The sequence below is a fragment of the Haliotis asinina genome, chromosome 15 (assembly GCF_037392515.1).
Source record: "Haliotis asinina isolate JCU_RB_2024 chromosome 15, JCU_Hal_asi_v2, whole genome shotgun sequence".
NCBI classification, from domain to species: Eukaryota; Metazoa; Mollusca; class Gastropoda; order Lepetellida; family Haliotidae; genus Haliotis; species Haliotis asinina.
This window is the reverse complement of record NC_090294.1, coordinates 31,689,110-31,706,278: the sequence shown is the minus strand read 5'-3', so window position 1 is coordinate 31,706,278 and position 17,169 is coordinate 31,689,110. Positions and strand designations below refer to the sequence as shown.

Here is a 17,169-nt window from a genome sequence, read left to right as displayed (position 1 = left end):
CCGGTGTGTGATCTCTGGTCAATGCTATTTATTTATCATAATGATGGAATAATGGGCCCGTTTGACATTGAGGACATTTCTGTTTCTAGTGCCAAACTTTCATGAAACAAATCATATCGACATTCGGAACATGATCCGAAAAGCAGCGATATATGCCGATCAAAAGCTCCATGCAGCACCCCTCGTGAAGGGAAATAAGGAAAGGAGCTTAGCGCCGAGTTCATCAAGGGAAGTCACTCTCAAGAATGTACCAGATGGCGCTTATTTCAAAATGGCGTCGCAAATGGAGAGCATGCTGAAACATTTTCAAAACAACAACAGGATACGCGATGTACAAGCTCATTCAGCCAAAGTTCATTCCGTGGCTTGGAGCTGTGACGGCCGGAAGTTAGCATCTGGGTCTTTTGACAAAACAGTCAGCACATATACTCTGGATCGCGATAGATTGGTGAGACAAACACTAGTGTAATATTAATTCATATATAATTGAGCCGCGATGCAGTCCTAAACCTAGTCCTGCATATAACTAGGTGACTATACCAATTGTGCTCGATGGAAGGCTCGATGTGCCTTGGCTGGAATACGAGTTTATTCATATGAACTATCCAAAACACCGTAACCCTCGCTTGAAGTGTATCCAGTCAGCATTATTTCGAGGATTTAGGGTTAGGTTAACATGGTTAAGGGTTTGGTTATAGGAATTTCACCCGTGCCCCATCACCTGCCCTTTCCTCTGTGACAGGTATTTCATGATTGGTCAGAGATAACAAATGATCAGCCACTATAGTAAATAGTTGAGATACTGAACGTTTTATTCGTATAATTTGATGATGCCCTAACAAGTGACACTCTGTTTTATGAGTATGCAGGGAATTTGTAGGAGACGTGTGTGTTTGTATGATCATGTATGATGGTAAAGTGCATTGCTCCTCCACCCATAAAAGTGGGAAAAGAATGGCATTCAGACAAGTGATACATGACAAGTATCACCCCAAAGTGCTTCTTATGTATCACTTGCTTGACAACGACATTAGAATTTATGTATAGCCATAAAAATAGCCCTCATTCATCATATAGAATTATGACAGAAAGTGTCTTTGTTACAGTACTGCGAACACAAATGTGTTCTTTGAATATCAGAATTTCCGTTCCTAATTTAGTTTATTGATTTTATTCAAAATGTATTTTATACCAGTGTACAACTTCTCTGTAGTCCTGGAGAACTTGCTATAATAATGTCACTTTCACATATCTAATGCCATCCTCAATGATGAATCTCCACTCTACGCTGGATGTATTTGCAGCTAAGCCCAATAAATTTATTACCTCCCTTGGTTGGCTTTTCATCCAATCAAGTGTATATGCTGGGAAGGTGAACAAACCAATCACAAATCACTTTCACTTTTTAAAGTATCTAACTGATCAAAGTTTGCAATACAAATCATGCACAGGTTCTCTGAAAGAGGCAGAAGGAGTTCTTGCATGTACTTTTTAAATTTTTGGACCTATCAATGTGTCTGTATGACTTCCCAAAAATCTGTATCATACTGCGAACAAACCTTTGCAGCTGCGTCTGCTACCATTGTTGACACGGGCAAGCTCAGCTGTAATGGCTACTGATTGGCTACTGTGAGAATGCAGAGTCAGCAATGGGAGGTAATAAAATTTTCGGGCCGAGTCGTAGATGCATCCAGGGTATAGTGGAGACTTATACAGACGTATACCCTGGAGATATCGTAGATGATCTAATGCAGGCAAGGCAATACTTTTTTAGTGTAAATTTGTGAAGATATATTAGTATTGGGTACCCAGTGGGATAAGTCATAAAATAATTCATGTGGAGTACCATTGATGTATTGTTTTAAAGTCTATAGTCATAGGCTTCAGCTCAGGACAATGCACAATTTCATGATGTGTCTGCATTTCATAAAGGTGCATTTTAGTGATTCACTAAAGACATGAGTGTAGTGTTACATTTTGTTCGACATTTCTTTTTACATATGTTTTGTCGCTAGCAACCATTCCCCCACATGATGGGATGTAGCCTGAAATGGTTTGTGTCAGATATTTTCCTAAACTTCATATTTTACATATGTCAAATTTCATTTTTTGAAGAGTATGTTACATTGTGCTCATAATGAAGAGTTACTGAACTGTTTTCGTGAAACCATGTTTCAAGAAAAGGAACACAAGTATATACTGTTTTAGCATGTTTATGACTGATCATTGCTGATCCCTGATTAACTACTGAAACTATGTAACACTTTGTACTTAACTAATAACAAATGAATCTCAAAATTTTTTCATTACCATGGATTCATGATGGAATTCAAATTATGTTTGTCGTCTTGTCATAATTGAATGAGGATAAACACCTATAAATTCAGTGAAGAGGTTTCAAAATCCAACCATGAAACTTTTAAATTACTGTCATTAAGCTAATGTGATTGTAGCTTTAAGCACTAAAGAATTATTCTTAACTCACTTTTATGTTTCAGTGTTTACGAATGGTGTTTCAAAGTAACAGGACTTTGGGTCCTGTAAGTTTCAGATATCTGTCTGACCCACTGAAAATTCACAGGACCCACAGAATAAAGTTACACAAACATTTCAGATTTAACATTTCTCATAATTTTCATTGAAATTATTAACATTATATGATGACAAACATTGTAAACATAAATTTATAAACAGTGAACAAGTGTCACATGCCACAAATAACAACTTCAGACAAAGTCATTGTGATATATTCAGTCAGACACTGGGGCCAGCAGGTTGGGGACTTCAGTCTGACCATTGCCAAATCTGCCAGATTTGTCAGAGGGTCAGACACTATTCGTGAACACTGATGTTTACAAAGTACCAAGCTTTGTCCATCTAGCTTTTATGTGTTTAAAAGTTAAAGTTTCGTGAATCCTTCACATATTACAAACTAAGTAACAATAGTGAGTGAGTGAGTGAGTTTAGTTTTACGCCGCACTCAGCAACATTCCAGCTATATGGTGGCGGTCTGTAAATAATCGAGTCTGGACCAGACAATCCAGTGATCAACAACATGAGCATCGATCTGCGCAATCGGAAACCGATGACATGTGTCGACCAAGTCAGGGAGCCTGACCACCCGATCCCGTTAGTCGCCTCTTACGACAAGCATAGTCGCCTTTTGTGGCAAGTATGGGTTGCTGAAGGCCTATTCTACCCTGGGACCTTCACGGGTCGTAAGTAACAATAAGTAACAGTGCTTTGACTGAGTAGACGAATTTCCCATGCTACCTGTAACAAGCTACTATAACATTTGTTAGATACTATTTTTATCCCCCCAGCACGTAATGCAGGGGTATATAGTCGATGCCTCGTCTGTCAGTCCATCCATCCGTCCATCCATCCACCCATCCATCCGTCCGTAATCATTTTGTCCCTCAAAATGGAGGGATAGGCTTCGTTTCCAGAGCAGAACTCGAAAACAATTTCATATCTTTCAACAGATCTTTGCAGATATTTGAGACAGATCTTGAAGTGGTGCCTGTTGCTGTTTACAGATATATGGCATATATTTTTCATGACTTCCATGGAAATGATTCAAACGTAATCTAAGAAAACATCAAGTAACTGTCAGATGATTTGTCTTTCAAATGCGTGCAGGCTGGGGGGATACTCTGATGACACTTCTTTGTTTTCTCCAGAGTAAGGATCATATTTTCCGTGGCCATGGTGACAGTGTGGATCAACTATGTTGGCATCCACGCAATCCAGACCTCCTTGTGACAGCTAGCGGGGACAAGACGGTCCGCATCTGGGACACACGTTCTAGCAAGTCAGCAGCTACAATTAATACAAAGGGTAAGAAGTTAGTATAATTCAGAACTCTCAATGTATGACAGCTGTACGTATTTGGTGATGTATCATATGTGAACTCTCAATGCATGACAGCAGTATGTTTTTGGTGATGTGTCATATGTGAACTCTCAATGTATGACAGCAGTATGCTTTTGGTGATGTGTCATAAGTGTACTCTCAGTGTATGACAGCAGTACATATTAGATGATGTGTCATATGTGAACTCTCAGTATATGACAGCAGTACATATTAGGTGATGTGTCATATGTGAGCTCTCAATGTATGACAGCAGTATGTTTTAGGTGATGTGTCATATGTGTACTCTCAGTGTATGACAGCAGTACATATTAGGTGATGTGTCATATGTGTACTCGCAATGTATGACAGCAGTATGGATTAGGTGATGTCATACTTTAGCTCATTATTAGGGTATAGCAGGTAAGTTCAGCTGACCTACAGTGTCTTACTGCACAATCTGCTATGATATTTAAGCACTTTTAGCCCATCTTACCTTCATATAATTTGTTGATAAAATGCACAAAACACCGTAATTAGTTTGGTTTAACTGTGTGAGGTTATTTCAAACGGTGTTTGGAAATAAATGTACATTAAACTGCTTTTATAACAAGCTCAAGATCAGTAATTTTAGTTTGATTTGACCATTGTCAGTTACACTTACTTTGACTGTGATATACAGCCCAAGGCAGGGATTAAAAAATAACAGTTTGTTAAATCCAGCAGTTCATTAGAAGCATGTTTGTTATAAACATAGCTTACTCAAGTTATTGTTTAACAAACAATGCTTCCAAGTTGACATGTTGCATGCAGAACCTTAAAGAAATAATGCTTTGTTTTAATATGTATAAATCTGGCTTGAATTATTAAGAAGTTAACATGTTACAAAAATTATTATTAATGGCAGGGTATGAAAATCCCAAAATCTTCAGCCAGACAACAGTGCTGTTTTAGATGTAAAATTTGCCAGTCAGTGCTGGTTAGACGTAAAACTTACTTGCTATCAAATAATTTGACATAAATTTATCATCCGATTGAAATTCATAATTTAATTTTACAAGTGAATAATTATTCTGAAATATGAATATCTTCATATACATGTCTAAATTTTAACCTGACCATCAGGATGATGAATTTGAGAATCGGGCTGTTCATGTTGAAAATAACCTGTCCCAGGCGGTTGGGTATTCTGAATGCTGTTAACAGTACACAGCAAACTGATTCAGAACAACAGCCATATTCCATACAAACATTCATGTGGACAAGTACACAGCTCAGAACACTGTGATGGAGACTATATTCATTGGTTAAAGGTCACATGCAGCAAAAAAATCAACCATAATTAAAACAGTTATCATGTATTCATGATATATTAAATACATTGCTGATTAAGAAAAAGCAAATAAACAAAATTATAAGTGTATAATCGCAAAACAAAAGTGCAGTAGTTGAGGTTTCTTTGTGACAGATTCTGCTCATCACAATCAACATGTTGTTTTTTTATGTAACGGGTAGGTTATTTACTTGTTTGTATACACAACCAAGATCATACTACTCCTCACGACTTCATACTCTGGGAAAGTTATCGTTTCAAGCTTCGTGAACCTAGTTAATCCAGTTACCAAATTTTTCTTTATCCTGACTCATGCTTATTTGCCTTCTCATTCCACACTTCTAAATGGTTTAATTTCCATTAAGTGAACATACAATCACTCACCCTGAGCTACCTCCCTTTTCCTGCCAAAAGAACTCATGTTACCTGTGCATGCCTTGTCCTCACTGTCTCCGAATATACCTCCACACAAGCTTACAGTTACAGGGAAGCCGAGTGATGAGAGGGCATAGTTGGGAAGGCTTGATCTCATGGGTCATGATAAGTATAAAATATCAATTTTATCATAAAATTTACAAATTTTGCCTTATCCATGCTTATTTTGCATGCTTATTTGCTTACCGAATCCAACAGAATAGGTGGTGGGTGAATCACCTATTGGGTTTCCTGTGTGATTGCACTCATGTCAGTGTTCGCATATATACCTGCAGTATATACGCTTTGGGGTTTCTGTTGACATGGTTACCATTAGCTCATATTTCCGCAAGATAACATACTTGAATATTGCCCAAAACAATATATTTAGCTACTGTTTACTCACCGTTGTCATGGTTGTACGTACGCTGTGTGCATTACTCGGAAGCAAGCGTATGCTAAATAGCATTCGGAATCGTTCGGGTACGAACCTTTTCGAGATAAAAAGTTCAAATGATATGTGCAAATGTGCACTTTCGCGATTTGTTAAGCTGTGTTCTGATTGGTCAATCTCAAAGGTTACCTGACGCGACCTCCCATAAGGTTTTGTTAGACTCAGTAGTGGAGTGAAACGAAAAGTACTGAGGATAAATTTACTTAGAATGTGAAAAAGACGTACAAGAAATCCTCTCAAAACCAGAAAATTATAGCACAGACAAAGTCTAACATATCCAGTTTATGTATTGAGCAGACAAATAGAAAGATACAATATGCTTCACAATAGAGGTTTCTAGTTCAATGCAGTTGAGACAAATCTGAAGCAATGCATCACCAAAGCCTTAGTTTGAGAGTGAGAAACAGTTATACTGACTGTTACACGGTGAGCTGTCAGTCTTGGATGTAGGTTGATGTTGACAAACAGACGAAGAGGCAGACAAATGTAGATAGGCCAAATGATGACCAGACCTCCAGTTATTCCAAGTGTAAGTCTGTGTGTGTGTCGCCAACACAACAACCAGCCTTATATATACAAAGTCACTGATTCTTGAGCATTCTAGCAAAGTATGGAATCTTGATGATCAGCCTTGTGTTTAGCAACAGTCAAAACACAGAGTGCCTAAAGGGAGGCAACTCTAAAATGCAGCCTTGTAAGGCGGGCCACTAAAATACTATTACCATGATATGAAATGTGACCCATAATAACTATCACTCAAAACTCTAACATTGTGACCCAATAATAACTATCACTTAATCAATAATAATACAAATTACAGAAAACACACTCTCATAACACAATTGCAGAAGTCAAGCAGCGACCCCCATCTGAGGTGTTTGAACTGTACTCGGCAGTGTTCCCTGACATCCAAGTGTTCACATTGTTCTAGACTCTCTCCCTCAGCTTTCAAAAAGTATAAGCAAATTTCCATTAAGAGACTTGTACAACAAGCTTTTGGATCCAGGATGTTGGCTTCTCCAGAATTTGTTACTTCCATAGCTACTATGGAGTTGGGTGGTTCTTCAGAGGAGGCGTCATCCCCATGGACACTGACAATGGTTTGTCTTCTTCAGCATCCTGCAGGGTTTTCTCGACACTTCCCGCTGCGTCAGTATCTTCATCTTCAATGGCATCAGCACATCTGTGTTTCCAGCATGTTTAGTGTCATCTGTGATGACAACATTGGCACCTGTGTCACCTCCTAGGTTACATACCTAGGTGCGCCTTTGGTGCTCTACATGGATCCAGGTTGGATGCAGTCGTTTTTTACAGTCTATGTTTCACTAGTTGATGGGAATCACTCCATTTACTCCAGAGCTGGTGTTCTCCTCCATCCCAGGATATATGCAGCCTTTGCGGTGTCTTTGGTGACTGGGTAACTCCTCCCACACACGTGGTACCTCCCTTGCCAACTACACAATCAGCACAACGTTTACTTTCCCTGCCACTATTACTCCCAGCACCTCTTTCAACTGTACCTGTACCAACACCGCTGATGCTTGTGGCTCCTGTTACTGATCCAGCTTTTCAGCATTTTCTGTTTTGGCCCCATCAACACTTACAGGCAGCGTCTCAAATTCTAGGGCTACCTCTTATCATGAATCAGCTTCACTAGGAACCAGTAAGTCTGGAAATCCACTAAACAGAGATGAAAGTCAAGGAGTCATTCTCCAGTTTGGAGGTCTTATAGCTACCATTCGGATTCACTGGAAGGCACTTTTGTTCTGATTTTTGAGGACTTCATCTCCAGAAATCAGTACACACTTTGACAAGGATGGTGGATCGACAATCCATGGTGGCTCTTTCCCCAGGTCCTGGCATTGACAAGAGGGACACTATTTGGTCAGACCCAACTTTTATCCCACAAGATCCTATGATCAAGGATTTGATAATGGCAACTGATCGACTGTTTACATTCACCCTGAACCGATGTCTATCTCCCCCCCAACTGACACCACATCTTATTGGATAATATAGACATTTTGTTACACAAGAAAGCGATAGAGATAGTTAATGCTTTTTAATCCCCAGTAGTCTTGGTTCCCAAGAAGGACTCTGACAAATTCACGATGATCCACAATTTCGGTTGAACAAACATTTACTGGAACCCCCGCCTTACTTCCAAATGACTGCTCAGGACCAGAATCAGTGCTTACGATTACCTGATGAGTCATGACTTGCAGGACAGGTATTTGCATGGGCCAGTCTATTTCAGCGACAAGCATTGCCTCAGGTTTATTTTCTGTGGTATCCATTACAAGTGGGCAATACTCCCATTTGGAATTTCTTCATATCTGTGGCTTTTCATATGAATAAGCAAGTCAATAGCAGACTGTCTTCACCTGAGGAACATACATTGACGACTGTCTCCTAAATCAGCAGGACCCATCAACTCTGGTCCATCATAGGGATTTCACCAGATGCCTGCTTCATCAGCTGGGATGAACAGTCAATCAGCAGAAGTGAGAGCTCACTCCCTCTTGCATGCTACAGTTCATAGGGGCATTGCTCCAGACACTTTTATCTTTTCTGAGGGACCGCTGGCTCAATGTTCTACAGCATCTTTACCCAGTGCTCCATCAATCTCATACTCTTCGCCAATGTCAAGTACTTCTGGGGTTACTAACATTAGCAGAGGATTTGAAAACCAGAGGTTGCCGTCAACTGCACCCAATCATCATCAAGCTCCAGGATCAGTCAACATTCATCAATCTACCGTTTCACCTCAGCGTGTACCTACAGTGGTTGACGATAGAGTCGAACATCTTAGGAGGTGTCTCCTTGACCGAGCTAACACCCACTTTATGCCTTTTCATAGATACGTCTCTGGGCTGGGGTGCCCATCTCAAGGGTGAGGTCATCTCAGGGTGGTGGTCCACCGACCAATGCCAGTAACATATTAACAATCTCGAGTTGGAGGCAGTCATTCTGGCCATGATTCATTAGCAGTCATATTTTCAGCATGCTGAACTCCTCACATCAACAGACTACACCACAATGGTTGGGTGTCATTGCAGCCAGGGAACAACTCATTTTCCGTCCTTGTTGCATAATCTTTTTTCATCTTGTTGATCCCCTTGACTTGAATTTCATCATTCAGCACATTCCAGGCTGTAGAAACATTCTTATGGATGGCCTTTCCAGACTGGACAGGATAGCGCCACAGAATGGAAATTCCTCCCAGAGGCATTCAGCATTGTTTGTCGCCATCTCATCCTTCACAACATAGACTTGTTTGCCACCAATCAGAACTTCCACATCTGGACTTACATATCTCCAGTTCCGTTTCCGTCCAGGGTCCTTCAAAAGATCAGAGCGACCCACCACCTCCCTCTGATATTGATCAGGGGTGCAGTGTGATGGCAGGATGGTGACTTGCATAGTTGGAACAACGTCTCTTCAATGTTTCCATCACACAGCTTCATCTTGTCGAAGGAACGCAGTCAATATAATTCAGGAAGTATACAAATATGAAAAATATCTAGATTTTACTAGTTTTGAATCATGTTTAAAATTTTGATGTCTGTTTGCTTTAACAACATTGATTTGTCAGTGGTGCAACTCAATACATGCACTCAAGTTTTGTAGTGCTTTAAATTTTTACACTTAATATTACTATGTAGTGAAGGAGATGTAATTGACAGGTGCTCACTGCTTGCTGTTTCAGGTGAGAACATCAACATTTGTTGGTCTCCAGATGGAAGCACCATTGCTGTAGGCAACAAGGAAGATCTGGTCACATTCATTGATGCAAAGACTCATAGATCAAGAGCTGATGAACAATTCAAATTTGAAGTAAATGAAATATCTTGGAACAACGATGGTGATCTCTTTTTTCTGACAAGTGGTCAAGGCAGCATACACATCCTCAGGTAACTGGGCACCTGTACCCAAGTACAGCCACAGGACAACATCTAATATACTGTACAGAGTCATTCAACTTCAGAGAATTTCAAAAAACAAATATTTTGCAGACTGACAACTCCTGTAAGGAACTTAAGAAAGTAATTACATTAAGAACAACAAGAAGTGAATGCTGTACATTTTCTCTTTGCTTGGAAGACATTGTCACAGAACAGCTAGCTGATAAGCTGACACTCCTAAGGGATGTAATTCCAGTTTCTTATCATCAGAACTGACATCCAACTCTCATACCAAATGTATAAACAAGCTTTTTTGTTATTCCAACCTCATGACATATGACCGATGTCCTCTGTAGAATCGAGGACAAGTCTAAATGTGTGACTATAGTATTAGGTGTGTACGAACCTTTTTCACACTTACTGGTGTGAGATAATTAGGGAATTACCTACGAATATGTACTATATAAAAACTATATTCTCAGCTTGTATGTTTTGATCACATTTTGGTTTCAGTTATCCAGACTTGAAGCTACAGCATGTCTTGAATGCACATCCTGCCAACTGTATTTGTATCGAGTTTGATCCGACTGGCACTTACTTTGCCACTGGAAGTGCAGATGCTCTAGTCAGTCTGTGGGATGCAGTAGAGTTTGTGTGTGTCCGAACGTTCTACAGGTAAGACCTTGTTACACTATGGACTGCTAATTATGGTTTTTCAGGAGGTACAATCAGGAGGCACAATCAGGAGAGCACTGTGCCCTTGCATTTCAGCTTACTCCCTGTTGTTGTTTCAGCTGTTTACTATTACCTGAGTATATTTTGACATTTTGTCATGTCCTTTGTGGTGGAGGGTGTCCTCCCGCCTAGCCCAAAATCTGATTTCCCTTATTCCCACCTAGCCCAAAATCTATTTTTCCCTATTCCCACTAAGTCCCAAGCCCAAAGGATCATTGTTGTTACACGGAATTAACACTGTGAGTCATAGCACGTTTCCCCGATACCTTGAGTGAGTGTTCACTCTTTGTCACCCACTACCTTTCATAAAGAGTTGGACAACTTTGACTGCTGATGCGTTGGGTGAGCATTCACTCACTATCTTTAGTGTTTGCTCAGTGTGACCAAGTTCATAGTATAAAAACTCAGACAACTTAGACAGCTTCAGTGAAAATGGCAAAGGCACAGGTACAAGTTGAATATATTGATAACCATAAAGGTGGACAATTTCTAGTCTACGATGGCTTTCAGTTCACTTTAAGAACAGGCATAAGAGGACACAGTGTACTGGCGCTGTTGACATCATCCCATGGGTTGTCGAGCGATAGCTACGACACAGAACCACTAGTGCCAAAAGAAAAACTAGACGATGTATGGATTCAGACCTTACAAGACCGAACATCAGAAATACTTGGCATAGATATGTTACAGAGAAGTGGGTTCAGAAAGAAGGTCGCCAGATGTGGAACCACTCTGACACCCAGGGTCCACATACAACAAACCATCTTGAAGGGTGGCACCATAAGCTCAATAACGTCATCAAGACACCCCATCCTAACCTGTACAAGTTTATCAATGTCATCAAAGGCACGCTGGACAAGAATGAAATTTCAATAATCCATCTCCAGGCCACAGGTACACTGAAGTACAAGAAGAAGAAGTATCGAGATCTGCAGATTCAACTCCAGATTCTGAAGACCAGATACCAGTGTTGTGAAATTGATGTTGTCATGTTTGCTGATGCTGCGTCCTAGTTAATAAATGTCAACTTATAAATTATAAAGTGTATGTTCAGATGATAAACTGGAAGTGAAACAGACCATATCAATCTGTATAGAAGTTTGTGTTTATTTGTACGACTAATCCCTGAACCCAAACGTTATAACCATTCCCAGATAGCCCAACATGTTTGTTTGCACAACAGAGTAGTTACAGCCAGTTTTTGGGCTAGGTGAGCATGGACCAGTGAGATGAAATTGTTTTGATAATTATTTAGGAGGTGGCATGTCAAGTGAGTTTAGTTCACATTACAAATCACACTGCCTACCAAGGAAAGAATGAGAATTCAACTTGCCCTTTAGGATTATAAAGTGCCCTTTTTTATGAAGTTACCGTGACCTTTCTGAATCCTTGGGGGAATGCTGATAATTCCATGTTGTAATATGAGCAGCAGCCTGTCAGCTGTTCTTCATGTCCTCGTGATCATACCTGGCTAGCCTTAGGTTTGTGGGTTTGTCTGACAGGCATTACAAGTGTAGGATGCACTGATGTATGCCTGGTTTGTTGAATTACAATGTTGATGGGTCTATTTATTTCCAGGTTTTAACTCATTAAACGTTTGTGTGCTGACATCCTGCATGTATCATCTTTTTGTGTCTGAAGTGGGTGTCTGAAGGGAAAGTCTGTTAGCTGGTATATGTCAACAAACGGTGTCCAATATGTACCTTGTGTGTTTGTAGGAGTGAGGCAGTCAGTATGGTTTTACTCCACTTTTAGCAATATTACAGCAATTTCATGGCAGGGGATACCAGAAATGGGTTGCATACATTGCATCCATGTGGGGAATCAAACCTGGCTCTTCAGCATGACGAGGGAATGCTTTGACCACTCCACCATCCACCATCCAGCCACCATTTATTTGTAGGATATCAGTTTTCTGAGAGACGTATGTCTCCAGATATCAAGCAGTTTTCATTCATGCTACGTAAATGCATATGTCCCTTGCATGTTTGGAAAATATGTGAGAACCTTAACAAGAAATGTGAAACCTGTACACATTTTAGACTGGACTGGCCAGTAAGGACGCTGAGCTTCAGCTGTGATGGGAAAATGCTGGCTTCAGCCTCGGAAGATCTGGTGATTGACATAGCATATGTGGAAACAGGTCAGTTGACATTGACTTGTCAGGAATAGAGTTAGATGGGCTGCTCCACTTTCCTTTAAACATTCAAACTATTTATTGTGTTAAGACAAAAGTAACTTTTTCAGATCAGACTTAAAAAGTGTTAAAGTGATCTTGATAATGCTGTCCATGAGGTATTCAGACCTTACAAGTAACCTGTTTTCATTTTTCAGCTGAGAAACTTGCAGAAATCCCATGTGAAACACCAACATTTACAGTTGCCTGGCACCCAAAACGACATCTTCTGGCATTTGCATGTGATGACAAACATGAACGTGATCGAGACTCTGGTTTGGTTAAAGTATTTGGCTTCCCTGATTCTTGAGGAGTCAAAGTTACCAGTGTAAGTCCATGTCCATGTGTTAAGTATAGTCTAATTTCATATAAGAAATGTCAGAATGTGAGAATACATAAGAATTTTGCTTGTTTATTCATTGATTTTTCTACACTTTGTAAGTGAAATACCTCAGTGTGATTGATTGGATGGACTAGCTTGCTGATGCAAGGAATATATGATGAGTGTCTGCTCATTGTGAGTGACCTCTGTGGTGGTGAGTCGTCACTGTTTGTCGCTAGCTACGATGTGGAGGAGTTACCCAAGCAGCCCATGAAGCATGAACATCTCAGGGATATTACAGACATGTGGAGGAGTTATTAAAACTGGAAAATTAGTTGTGTCAAGGTCATAAAAGTAAATGTTCATGAATAATTGGAATATTTATAACAGATGTCCTGCTCAAAGTGCACAATCAGATCATTATTATCTTGGATAACCCAAGCTGTATGCGAGGTGCTAGAAGGTTTATAGTCTCATGACTTATTTCAGAGTGCATCCATATTCTGCTGGGTGAACACAGGCCATTTTGACGGAACTTGCCTTAAGGTGGGGCCTCATGTATCACGCATGCTTCCTTGTGGGACTTACTAGAAAGTCTCAGAAGTCAAGCTGTCACTCACGGTCACACATGCAAGTTAAGCATTGCTTTACTTTAACTGATTGTGACCCAAGCACTTTGCCAGGGGGCCACACTTACTGGTTAGAATGAGAAAACGTTACTGTAGTCCAATGAAATCATTTAAAGGGGCACTGATGTGGAGCGAATAATGTTTCTTGCCAACAGTCTAATTACGAAACCAAGCAGCAAATTGGTCAGCACCCGCTCCCTCGACCATGACGGACAAATGGACTGGGCTCCTGTCCACATTAGCAGAATTTCTTCACCCTAAAAAGTGAGCAGTCCGGATGCCCATCATATGCCGTTATTTAAAAATATCCATAGTATTCCTTATGTGATTGGAACAAAATATCCCAGCAGTGTAGTTTTTTTCTGATGCTTGGATGGTATAGTGACTGATCCAATTTGATCCTATATCTGTGTTTTTCACCTCGATATTTAATCATGTCATGTGAAAGTATGATGTCTACATACACGTAGCAAGCCATTTGTTTCATATAAGTCCAGAAGATTGCAAAGCTTTATATTTAAATAGTTTTGAGGGTTGGCCCAGCTGTCATAGCAAACATCATACGTAAATTTTGGTAGCTAGGACCCTGGTTTATTATCTATGATAATAAAAACACAGCTGATTTTTCTGAATTCGTAAACTAATAACAATGACTTTGACATTGGTAGAGAAATCTGAAAAATTTCTTACATAAAAAAACCTGATTATACCCATTTATCCCAGTACACAACAAATACCCATGTGCATTTCTTATGTAACAACGAAGTTCCGTTGGCATCCTCAAAACAGCCCAAAAGTGTTTTCAGGCTGCATGTGACACAGAGATTACATCTTCCTTGCTGTTACTCGCGTTTGATGGTATAAACCTACATGTGTTATTTGTCATCATTCACGTGATGGTCAGTTTATGAATTTATGACGGGTATAAATAGTGGTAACACCTCTGAAATTACTCGACATACGTTCCCATTTGGTCGATTAATTTCTTCCACAGCGGCTTTGTCAAATAGGCAGTGTTTACGAGTGTAGATTTATGTAATCTATACTGAAAACACCCTGTTGTAAAGCACGAGTGTAAAAACAACATCCTTCCTACGAAGAATTAACCGCCACTGCCTTGATTGATTGATTGTTGCTCATTATTGGCTAACTAAGGCAGACATCCTACAGTTAGTTGCCAGGTGTGCTGTCCTGGGTGACCAGTGAGATTATGTATACATCAGTGTGAAAATTTCTCAAACGATGTGTTACTTTTTTACATATTAGACTGTTGAAAGACTCAAGACATAGAGCAGGATTATTTTTCAGCTGCAGATGAATGGAATCCCGTTCTTTTATGTGGATATTGATGGATACATTCCTGAACAAGGTAGTAGCCTTATATTGTTGCTATAGCTTTCGTCTGTCTTAAATTTAATATTGCATTTTGTTTTAATTTATTTCTTGTAGCATTCAGCAGAATCTGTATTACAGAAAACATACACTAGGTCGCGAATAGGGTGTGTGTGAAATATGATTCACGTTGGCAGTCTATACAATGTTTAGATATTAAAATCATGTTAGAAATTCACTGTAAGTATGAGCAGACCGTGTGGGTTTTTTTTTACTAACTTTCAAAATGCATCCAAATGTGACAAGCAACTAATTAAGTAGGTTTATAAGACAAAATATAAAGACCTACACTGATTTTGTTATTTTTTAGTCCTAACGTTTTTGGGACTTTTTATGTCACTGGCAGATGAGTAAACTTCAAGGTGTTTGATTTGTTTTCATAATAACGAAGTAAAATGACTTCATCTTTGTTGATCAGTGTACACATAAACTATCAATTATGCATATGGGAGGCGCAGCAGTGATCACAAACCAGTCACAAATACTGGTGGGATTTCATCCGGGTACTCACGGGAGAAAAACAATAGCAAAAGAAACCAGCAGTCCACTGAAATTGCTCCGCATCAGTGCCCCTGAAAGGAAAGATTCCTCCTATACATAAAGTGAAAGTTGTTAGTAATGTATGGCTGCCATGTTCACTGAAATGACTACAGATGTTTGCATTTGGTAGTTATGCCATGTACTTCTACATGGCAGTGCTGGCATTCAGATCATACCAGTGCAGAGCTCCAGATAATTTTTCAAGCAATTGGGTATTTACTTCCATGTCTGTTTATGTATGAGTAATTGCAAATTTTTAGGAGTAACTTGCATTTGTTAACTCCCACTGGTTCATAGAATTGAGAACTTTTACTCAGAGCTTCTTATCTTATAGATATATAAATGAAATTTCTTCTCAATAAATTCTCTCACCTTTAACATGGAAGTTATGTGACTAATACAGTAAACTCCGAACACTGGCTACAGCTAAAATAATATATGTACATATAGGCATCGCTTAACATATGCTAATGCTGTTGTAGAGTTTTGGCATTTTTTGTACTCCCAGATATGTAATTAATTGAGTAAATGTGCTTTAATTTTTATTGAGTGAAAATACACAAATACGCACGTTATCTGGAGCTCTGCCAGTGGTGGTCCACCTCGACCTACTTCATGCAAGTAGCATTTACTGGAGTTCAACAGTGTACAAACAATAAAATATTGTTCACTGATAATGAAAATAACACCAGGCTGTCCCTTTGGCTGCACTCCTCCCTAGTAATAAACAGTGAACTGCATCAGTATTTTTAATGACAGTTTGTTAAACACCTTTTTTATTTTTAGGACCAATCTTTGAGGATGTTATCTTTGGATTTTGTTTTGGTTAGCCATTTGGAATACTTATCACTGATTTTAAAAGTTGAGTAATGCTTGATTTATATCACTTTAGGGTGGGTCGGTATAACTGTAACGTGTAGGCAGACTTTCACTCAAGGTCAAGGTCAAGAAGATGATTATTCATAAGGTATTTTGCTTCTTTGTGTAGTAGTGTATATACAGTATGGTTCAAAATTATTGAGAATAGCTAAAGCATTTCATATTATTAAACGAGAACAAATCAGATAAAATTGAATGTATTGTGAAAGTGAACTGACCTTTTCATGTTGTGTAGGTAACAATTTAATATTTTATCAAGTCTCCTTGAGCTTCACGGCACAGTCTAAGACGGGTAGGCATACTTCCTATCAGAGAGGTTAGTGTCTCGTGAGTTATGCTGTCCCAGTATCGGACCACTTCTCTCTTCATGTCTTCAATTTTTGTCAACCCCTTTTGATTCACACATTCCTTCATCATCCCCAAATGTTCTCAATGGGATTTAAGTCAGGACTATATGCAGGAAATGGTAATGCAGTCACATTTTTCTCCTGAAACCACTGCTTGGCATGTTTTGCGGTGTGTTTAGGATCATTATCTT

The 17,169-nt window shown here is 39.4% G+C and overlaps 1 protein-coding gene across 1 annotated transcript; it reads left to right on the top strand.

Annotated features, from left to right (window-relative positions):
• Positions 1-231: 231 nt before the first annotated feature.
• On the top strand, positions 232-15,623 carry LOC137265362 (THO complex subunit 3-like). Its single transcript, XM_067800752.1, has 6 exons — positions 232-448; positions 3,684-3,840; positions 9,763-9,967; positions 10,472-10,633; positions 12,736-12,836; positions 13,028-15,623. Exons 1-6 carry the CDS (start codon positions 272-274, stop codon positions 13,177-13,179), a joined length of 954 nt encoding a protein of 317 aa, XP_067656853.1. The 5' UTR covers positions 232-271; the 3' UTR covers positions 13,180-15,623.
• The last annotated feature ends 1,546 nt before the right edge of the window (positions 15,624-17,169 follow it).